The sequence below is a fragment of the Stigmatopora argus genome, chromosome 21 (genome assembly GCF_051989625.1).
Source record: "Stigmatopora argus isolate UIUO_Sarg chromosome 21, RoL_Sarg_1.0, whole genome shotgun sequence".
NCBI lineage: Eukaryota > Metazoa > Chordata > Actinopteri > Syngnathiformes > Syngnathidae > Stigmatopora > Stigmatopora argus.
The window spans coordinates 2,443,358-2,453,823 of NC_135407.1; the positions used below are offsets into that span (position 1 = coordinate 2,443,358).

The 10,466-nt window shown below is 36.7% G+C and overlaps 1 protein-coding gene across 1 annotated transcript; it reads right to left on the minus strand.

Moving 5' to 3' along the window:
• Window positions 1-1,213: 1,213 nt before the first annotated feature.
• LOC144067396 (four and a half LIM domains protein 3-like) lies at window positions 1,214-9,982 on the minus strand. The gene is made up of 6 exons (XM_077591142.1): window positions 9,857-9,982; window positions 6,195-6,367; window positions 4,091-4,265; window positions 2,884-3,053; window positions 1,867-2,053; window positions 1,214-1,795 (listed from the first exon to the last, which is right to left on the minus strand). Exons 2-6 carry the CDS (start codon window positions 6,348-6,350, stop codon window positions 1,644-1,646), a joined length of 840 nt encoding a protein of 279 aa, XP_077447268.1. The 5' UTR covers window positions 6,351-6,367; window positions 9,857-9,982; the 3' UTR covers window positions 1,214-1,643.
• Window positions 9,983-10,466: the final 484 nt, after the last annotated feature.

Genomic DNA, 10,466 nt, shown 5'->3' on the forward strand with positions numbered 1-10,466 from the left:
CAGAAACATTTTTAAATGATTTTTTAAACTTAAAAATAGGAGAAAATAAATACATACAAGAGAGTATTTAAAAAAACTATTAAAATAGCCAATAGTATAATAGGAGATCTAAAATAAAATATTTTGCATTTTTTTTAAATGAAAAAAATATTTTTCATTTCACTGGGATTTATACAATATTTAAAAGAGAGTTTTTTAATGATTAGTAAATGTAGAAATTTAAAAATAGGAGAAAATAAATACATACAAAAGAGTATTTAAAAGCAACTATTAAAATAGCCAAAAACTATTATAGGCGATATCAAATAATATTATTGTATTTAAAGGAGAGCAATTGCAGTTTTCTTTTTTTAATGATTAGAGAATGTAGAAAATTAATGCATAGAAACGAGAATGTTGCATTTGCATATCGAAAGATGGCTTACAGCTCCTTTCCGGTTAAAATGTATTGGACGTCTATTGTCGTCAATGGCAACCCAAAAGCTTAAAGCCTGAAATTCCAAGAGCCAATAACTTATGACCAAACTAACCTCAGAACTTTCACTTCCACTCAAACAACATCTATCTGTGTCAATTTCCGCTAATACTCTACAAATATACTCCCACCTCAAAAACTCTCACTTCTATTTTCACTGATTTATGAATCCATACAAGTTTTGCGTGTAGAGCAGTGACTCAATACTACGAATATTTGCCACCATGTCCTTCCTTTCCTCCTCTTGGGAGCTAACAACGCCTCAAATGAGGTCAAATATATTTCAGGACGAAGCCTGGGAAAGCAGTGGGACAAAAAACAGCACCGCGTGGTCCTCTTTTTATTATTTATTTTTCATCCGGAGTCGATAAGACGAAGAGTTTAGTTGCAGTTTCAGCTCGTAAATGGCGTTCAAAAGCAGGAAGTGGCTGCACGTTAGCATTGTCGCGTGACAACTTTGGATTGGAGTTTACGACGAAGCGGAGGTCACGTTGGCGCCGCTTAAAGTCGTATTTTTTAATTGTTTGCATGGGTTTTATTGGTGGAAAATGAAAACCACGCACCACGGCGGTGTTCCTCCATCATGATGTCGCGATGATATAAATACGAGGTTGTGAACTGTAAATATTTAGACGCTTCACTGAGGTAATTGTAGCACTGGGTTCGCATGGGAGCGCTATTTTAGGGCGCAGAGTGGGCAGAGCTCCGTCTTATGACTGTGGAGGTTGGAAGGAGAGCTTTTTGAATGCATTATTTTAATAAAAATGGAATTGCTTCTTGGTTTTTACATTAAAAAATAAAATAAAAAAACAGGTGAAGGTTGCATATAGTAGGCGATTATGACATGCTAACATGCTACATTGCTACGAAGAAAGGGAAGATGTGAGGCTTCTTTTAAAATATAAACATGCGACTATTTCAGAGCGGCCAATAATAAAATACATTTTTCCATCTTGCATCAACAATGTTAATTTGTTTCACTTTGATGTTAGCAATGAGAATACGTCAATAGTTCTGAATAAACTCTCACCTCAGAAACTTCCACTGAAATTTTCATGTTACAACACGTTGGAAACAACTGTCATTTAAATGCTTCCGAATCCATATTTAATTGATAAAAGTTTTCAGATTATTATTATTTTTTTTTTTAATGGAGCGTTCATGTCCGTCATTCGTCGCTGTTGCAGTCTTTACACAATATCTGCTCCCGGTCCGGAAAAAATCCAGAGCCCACCAACGACACGGAGCATCGGGAACACTTGAAACACGGCCGATGCCATTGGCGCTCCTCGAAAGAAACGTATTTGCCGTCCCCGAAGCCTGCGGAAAAAAAGGGCGTCACCAAAGCGGGCGAGACGTACATTTGCGAGCGACTTTGTAATTTGGCCCACCCGTGATGGCCGTGTTGCAGCCGGTGCATTTCTTGGCGTAGAGGGTGCTGAAGCACTTGACGCAGTAAGGTTTTTCACCTTCTGAAGTGAAAGGTTGGCCAGCAAGGGGGCTTTTGCAGCCAGAGCAGGAGAAGCACTCTTTGTGCCACACCTCGTCCCGGTAGGTCACGCCCCCTTTAGTGAGAGCCTGCCCCCAAAAAGCACAAAAAAACAAAACAAAATGAGGTATACCGTATTGGCCCGAATATAAGACGACTCCGTCTTTTTTAAGACTAAAGGAAAAACTGTCTATCACATGTTAATATCTGAACATTTAAATATGTAAACATTTGTTTTATGAATTAGCTTCATTAGTCAAATATTTTTATTTTTTATGTATTTTTCATCAGGTTTTTTTTTAATGTATTATCAAAAGCAGTTATTGTTCAATTGAGTAGTTATTTTTCAATTATTTTTTAAATGCTTCATTATATTATATTGTTTATACATTTTTAAAAAATATTTTATTTATATATACATTATTTTAAATTATTACACTGAACTAAAAGAATGTAAAGATGACTGGCGTCGTCCAACTACGGTGGCCATCTTGGTAGGGGCAACATCTCCATCTAATACATTGCATGGCAAACACAATTAAGTCATAACTTACTTTTTTTACATGACTTTTAATAAAAAAATATATTGATTACTCCTCAAGTTGTCCTGTCGTCATTTTTTTTATTCCAATTTTCAAAAGAATATATTTCAAATTTCAATTAAATACATGTATTGATTTTACTATTTAAAACCATTTGTCACTTCTTTTAACAATATTTGCGTACGCACGCGGGCAGCCATGTTGGTACAGACAACGATCCCAACAAAGGCAATTCAGATGATGACATCACTTAATCTTATTTCTCAACCAATGACATTTTTGTTCATGTCCAAGCCTCTGCTTATTAACTCTTCGCCTGCCATTGACCAAACAAATTGGAGCCTGTGTCGCCGTCGACGGCCTATCACCGCGTTCACCTCGTTGCATTGCCTGCAGCGTGGAGCGAGTCGGCCCTCGTAGCACGGCATGCAGTAGTAATTCTTTTCTTCCGGGACGAAGGCCTCGGCCCCGATGGGCTTCTCGCAGCCGTGACACACGAAACAGTCCTCGTGCCACGTGGAATCGCCATACTCCAACAATTTGGATCCTATCAATCAGCAACACGTTGATGACATGATAAACGCAAACGTTTGTTCCTGTTATTCATTTAAGAGACCTTGAATAGCTGTCATTCCCAGCCGTAGTCGTCACAGATCATCAAGTATATCATGAATAACTGGTTTAGTGCCAAAGGCGTGTTTCTATATATTTTTTTACATAATCTGTCTAACGTCTGCCATCGGCGGATATAAACAAATAATCCACAAGTGCCAAATTTTATTACATGGGTAATTAAATGTCACTTTATATTTATTTCTTGTTATGTATTCTATATACAGGAACTCAAGTACATGTATTTGTAGTAAGTAATAGTAATTTGTAGTCCTGTACTTTTAGTACAAGTGCTCGACTTATATATAATTGTCTTTGGTATTGACATAAATGGCTGTCTTTGCCATTTGTACTTTGGCAAGTACTTATACTTGAACCTGTACTACAAGTACATACACTTATAAACATTAGTATTACCAATACGTGTGTTTGAGTGTATGTGTTCAACGATTATGCACATTTATTTGGGTTTACAGTTTAATGGTACTACACATACATGTACTTGCACGTACTGGTTATACAGGCGTGTGTACTTGTACTATAATTAAATGCATTTGTGCACACTTGCGTGTCCTTGTACTACATACACAAGTACTTGCATGGACCTGTACTTACTGTACGTACACTTACAAACACTAATTCTACAAACATGTGTGCTTGGGTGTATCGGTTCTACGGGTACAAATAGTATTTGGGTTTACCTGTAATCCAATTACGTTTACTGGTACTACCACATACTGGTTATACAGCCGTGTGTACTTGTACTAAAATTACATCCATTTGTGCATACTTGTTCTACGAGTACCCATGCTTTCGTTTACTTGTACTAGAAGTGCATGGACTTGTATACAAAGACGTGTACTTGTGTTTACAGTTATAAAATGTATGTGTACTTGTACTACATGTGTGGATATTTGCATGTACTTGTACTAGAAGTATTTTTTTATGCGCGTAGGGAAGGTTTCCACTCACCAGGCAGAACTTTTTTATCACACACGACGCATTTGGAGGAGAATTCGTTGCCGTAGCACTCGCTGCACACCAGCGCATCGTTCTGATTGGTGAAGGGCTCGTCGGACAGCGACCGCTCGCAACGCATGCAGCGGAAGCAATGTTCGTGATAGAATCTGTCGTTGTAAATCAGCTCCTGAAAGACAAAGAATTGGTTCAAAAAAGCAACGTATCAGGATTTTTTTTTACTGCTAGGGCCGATGATTTCCTTACATACACATTTTTCTTTCCATTTTGCCCCTCAAATTGAAGGTTGAACCAAAAATTTTGCCCAAAAAAGGCCCTTTTATTTTTAATGGCAAAAACATGTATCTCTGTGTATATTCTATACCTGATTCACATAATTTACCCATCGGAAAACCCAGAAAATGAAGGTGCTCTTGAGCTGTATGCAATTTTGGGCAAAAATATCCAGTTCTTCCCAAAGTTTGATAAAACATCTTGATTTTTTGGGGTGTATTTGGATCATCTTTTTACAAAGGATCAATGGCCCCTAAAAAAAAACACGAAAACCCTAAAAATATAAAATAAATAAACACATACACACATCGAAAACATAAAAAAACGAAATGGCAAAATCATATGAACCCACAAAAAAATACCACAAAAACTGTAATCTGCAAATACTGCAAAAGAAATCCCCCCCCCCACACACACACACACACACAAAAATCCCAACAAAACAAGAAAATAATTTCTGGGAACATTTAAAAATAAAAAATGAACAAACCAAAAAACTGAAAATAAATCAGACCAAAAAAAAACCTGAAAAATCCCACCCAAATATTTTTTTAAAAAAAATTAACAAACCATGGAACTCATTAAATCATTCTAACTCACTCATTGCCTGCCATTGACGACGCTAGACGTCCAATCCAACGTTCATTTGCCCCTCCTAATCGAGTTTACCAAAAATCGACACAATTCCTGCCAAAACTAGTTTATAAAAAATGCTACATTCGTGGTCAACCCACGATCCCCGTTGGGAAATGTTTCTGTTTTGTTTTTACAGTTCAACAGCAGTTCATTTCAAGCTTTTGATAAATGGGCCCATTCAACGGAGGGCGAAAAACGGCTTTTACAGGCCAGGGAGCGAACGGGATAAAGAATGGCCGCCGCTCCGTCTTGTGAGCGAGCTGGAGGGCCAAAGTAAGCAGTGGCGTGATTTACTGGCGCTCCCTCACACGGAGATTGCGAATTACGGGACGCTCGTGGCCCTTTGTCACATCAACGGGTGTTTACATAAACACTTTTTTCTTCGTTTTTTTTACGGGATGACGAAAGAGTTAGGAGTACTTTCCCCCCCTCCCTTTTAGCGACGATTTATGGATTTTTAAAGGCTAACTAGCATCATTCTTAGCTGAAAGTATTCATTTAAAGTCACAGCCTCCTAGCGTTAGCGTTCCGTAACACAATCACACTTTGTCTGTTAGCGATAGCATTTATTATACTACATTTGTGGAAAAAGTGTGGTATTTACAAGGACATGGGGACTGCTGTCAAGAAAAAAAAACACGTGCAAGTATAATAAAACCATTTAATGATCAGTTTGCTAGGACAAAGCTGCTAGCATGATGCTAGCTGAGTTAGCTTTGTAAGAAAACGAGCTATTTACAAGTACATGCCGTTAAAAAAGACACGGTGCCATTAACGTGGAACGATTTAACAATCAGTTTGCTATGCTAGCAGGCTGCTAGGAAAGTTCATGAACTTGCAAAAAATAATAATTTTGGTCACCAAAACATTCCTACAAAAAATATTTTTTGGATTTCCATGTATTTTTGATGTTGTTTTTTGTTTAAATATATGCTAATATAAAGCACAATAAACAGATTTTTTTATTGAAAATGAAAATTTGATATTTACTAGACGTACATCCAATTTGACTGAAATTTTGACACTTTGCCTTGCTTGGATTGGCCGTCCATGTCTGTCAGTGATGATGTGAACAAACTCTTCCCTCAGAAACTTTCACTTCCATGGAAAACCCATCCACCGCTGCTAATGTTCGACATTTCTACCCAATCCCAACCGCGACATGCCGTTATAATCCAAATAATCTTACTTTTGCATTATGCTGGATGATTTCTTTACATTCCTGACAAGTATTAGCGTACAGGCGATCGTAACACGGGATGCAGTGCGGGTTATCCTCCACTTGGATGTACTTGCGTCCATACAGGGACTCCTCGCAGTTCTTACAATCGAAACGATCGCTCATGATGTCACCCTGACCTCCTGCAAACAAGAATGCAAAAAATCAGTACTCCGTTGTCAAGATTTGTCGATATTTTTACCCTAATTTGGGCATCGGGTCGCATCAAAGCACAGCTGAGAAACCAAAGCGGATCGAAAAATGTCTCGCGGGACTCCGTCGAAACAATGACATGACCCAGAGCTCAAACTCTTATTTTTCTGAAAAGAAAATGAAGCAGTTTGTTTAGGAAAACCATTGAACGCAACCATCGTTCAAGAAAACGTTGACCTTTACGGTGACTGCTTAAAGAAGTCATTTTTTTTACATGGGGTTTACATTCCACTTCTGGTAGAAGACGGCGGAATGGCGGCGTTTCGTGTTGGGAGTGAAGACTGATGCTGATAACAAAACCACTTCCTCTTGCTAGGTCAAAAAAACAAACTGGTCAAGTCAAAATATAGCATCCTGTCTGTTTTGCGTCAGGTGTTGTGGGCGTGGAAAGCGGTTTGGACTTCCTGCTACCGTATTTTCTCGCATATAAGCCGTATTTGTAACTAAAAAAAATGATGACTGGATCAAGGGTACGGCTTATATGCGCACAAATTAGACTTGACATGCACGAAACGCCATAACGCAAGACAAAGGCAATTTTAAAGGTGTGGCTTATACGCGAGAAAATACTGTAACTTCTTGACGACGATAGACCACCAATTTACTTGGACTGGGAAGGTCGGTAGCAATCGAACCGCTGGAAAATGATCATTTAATGTCAATTTAAAATGGAGTTGCTATTAATTGCTGTCAATGGCACTGAATGAGAAATAATAACAATAAAAATAAACATTGAATTGACAAAAAACTGTGATTGGCTTGCAACCAATTCATAGGCTCCAACACCCCATGCAACCCTTGTGAGGATCAATCGGCCTATAAAATGAATCAATGGACAAAACAAAAAAAATGGGAAAATCCTTAATAAAAAAAGGCTATAAAACCGGAATTTTAAGATAAAATAAAACAGGTAAACAATTTAAAAAGGAAATTAAATTATTTAATTATTCATTAGGCTCCAACACCCCCCGCAACCCTTGTGAGGATCAATCGGCCTATAAAATGAATCAATGGATAAAACAAAAAATGGGAAAATCCTTAATAAAAAAAGGCTATAAAACCGGAATTTAAAGATAAAATAAAACAGTTAAACATTTTAAAAAGGAAATTAAATTACTTAATTATTCATTAACTCTTTTTACGTCACATCAGAAGGATGATTGGACAACCGTCTCAGTCAATTCAGCTAATGAAATGGTTAAAAATGGCTGTTTTCTGTCGATTTTGCCGCAGCATAACAATGACTTTCCTTCCGGCCTTAGTCTTCTTTTTTTGAAAATGGTTTTCTTGTGTTTCCTGCCCTTCGCCTCCACACATTGTGCTGCTGCTTTGCAGCTGTTGTCTCGGTGTTTTTATTTTTTTTGCATTGTACATCCGATACAATCCTCACACTGTCTACAAACAGAAGTAGCATTGTGCTAACTGCGACTTTGTAAACAAAAATAACTAATAATTTTGAATGACCAAAGGGAAAATTTCCTGTTGAATGAACAAAAAACATGTCATGTGTCTGTTAAAGGAGCATTTTGAAAGACTTCTAAATTGAGCAAATTTTGCATTTGCTGTCAAATCTGGTTAAAATCAAAACTAAAACCAAACAAGTACCTTTATTTCTTTTGATACGCACATTCCACCAACCTATTTATTTAAGTCAACCTATTTATTTATGTCTAAAATGTATTTTGCTGTGTCTGTATTCTCACCCTGTTGCTACTACTACTTCTACTAGTAGTAGTACTACTAGTAGTACTACTAGTAGCAGTAGTACTACTACTACTACTAGTAGTACTACTAGTAGCAGTAGTACTACTACTACTAGTAGTACTACTAGTAGTACTACTAGTAGCAGTAGTACTACTACTACTACTAGTAGTACTACTAGTAGCAGTAGTACTACTACTACTACTAGTAGTACTACTAGTAGCAGTAGTACTACTACTACTAGTAGTACTACTAGTAGTACTACTAGTAGCAGTAGTACTACTACTACTAGTAGTACTACTAGTAGTACTACTAGTAGCAGTAGTACTACTACTACTAGTAGTACTACTACTACTACTAGTCGTAGTACTACTACTACTAGTACTACTATTAGTACTACTACTAGTACTGCTACTAGTACTACTCCTAGTACTACTCCTAGTACTACTACTAGTACTACTACTAGTACTACTACTAGCACTACTACTAGCACTACTACTAGTACTACTACTAGCACTACTACTAGTACTAGTACTACTACGAGTATTACTACTAGTACTACTACTAGTGACTTTTTCTCTTCATTTGTCCTACGACAGTGCGGCGGCGTCCATTTTAGGACAGAGGTGGAAATCTAACAAGTCCTTGTGATGTCGCTTCTCAACTTTGTTTGTTTTTCATTTGGAGCTTTGTTTTGGTATGCCAAACTTTCAGACGTTGTTGTCTGTTCTACAAATGACAACAGTAAAATTCAAGAAATTCCATCCTTTGTAGAAGGAAGGTTGTGTAAGATATTTTATTTAAAAAAATTAATAGTTTGGGGGAGTTTGTGTTATTTTTTCTCCATGTGGCAAAAGTTGGGGATTTATTTAATTTGATTTTTGAGTCACCGTCTCCATTTAAATGCGTGTTTCCAGTTGCTAAGCAAATTTGTCGCTTCTTTGAATATTCGAGTACGCCGTCTCAACTTTCACCCAAAGTAAAAAAAAAATTGAGGAATGCCAGTGTGGTGGAAATGTGGCAAAAAAAATTGCACGGTTTTGAGAAGCGGGTAAGAAAGAGCATTATTTTTTTCTTCCACCCTGTTTTTCAGTGAGCAAACAATGAGTTACTGTGTAAGACAAGTAACAAGTATACAACCCACGCGACACTAGAGAAAAAAAATGCTTTTTGGGAGTGACAGAATTAGATTTTCCTTTTAAATTAATGTATTTTTACATTTTTACACCAACCCTTTATTTTTTCATTTCTGAAAGGGTTTTTATTGTCTTTTGTTTTGATTGATTGTTTATTTCTTGTATTTTATTTGTCATTGTATTTCTGTAAAGGTGCAGTTAATTTTTAAATAAATGTATTGCTATGTGTTTACATTTCACATTTAAAAATGTTTTTATTTCACTTGACAAATATTTCAGTTATTTTCTATGCAGGCGTCTCACCCACATTTCACCAGAAAAAGATGCTGCTGGAAAATATTACAGACATGACATCACTTCAACTCGCAAATATGAATGAACTGTAAACATAATCCACCCAGTAAAAGTCTCTACTAAAAAAACACTTTTCTACTCATAGTTACTCCCATTTGACCCATTTTAAACACTTTAAACACCAGCCCTTTAATTCCATATTTTCCATAATAGAAGAATATCCTCCTGGATGGCCAATTTTCCATCATTCACATAGAAAAATCTCTTTTATTTGTTTCAAAATCTTACCTTTTATGCTTTGTTCCACTTCACCCACGCGTGTGTGAGAAATAATGACAATCCTGCTGATTTCCTTTGGGCTTCCTTTGCATACTGACTTGAAACTGGCGCATCTGATGCGTCAAAAAGCATTTTTTTTATTTTTAGCCCCGCCCCTTTCCTTCCTCCGTGCGTCTTTTTTGGCACCTTGACGGGAGTTCCCACTCCTAGAAAGGCAAAGTATTTGTGGCTGCAAGTTAAGATAATTAGATGAAAAAAAGTGCAAAGGCTAGTGAAATCTAGTGTTTGTTTACTACAATCATTCCACAGAGAGTTGTGGTTGCATTCCAGCTCAATTACTAACAAATTTAAGAGATTTTTTTTAGTGTTGTCCATTTTTAGTTTAAGTACACTTCATTTTGCTTTTATTTGTTTATTAATCGAGCAAGGAAGTCAACCTCCCCGAGCAATTCATGGAATATGTTATCTTTTTGTTTTAATTTTATTTCAAAGTCACCAAATGAAAAGTTGTTGTTACTGAACATTATATTTACGTGGAAGATGTACATCTATGATATTGACATCCAATTACCTATAAAGTGCCTAAACTAATAAAAAAAATAAAAAAATAAAAATCATG

Excerpts from the sequence above, each read along its gene's own strand:
- LOC144067396 (XM_077591142.1), bottom strand. The coding sequence starts at position 6,350 with ATGAGCGATCGTTTCGATTGTAAGAACTGCGAGGAGTCCCTGTATGGA. Across the intron at positions 3,054-4,090 it reads TGATAAAAAAGTTCTGCCTG|GATCCAAATTGTTGGAGTAT; the intron begins GTGAGTGGAAAC and ends GCTGATTGATAG. Across the intron at positions 2,054-2,883 it reads GCTGCAGGCAATGCAACGAG|GCTCTCACTAAAGGGGGCGT; the intron begins GTGAACGCGGTG and ends TTTTGGGGGCAG.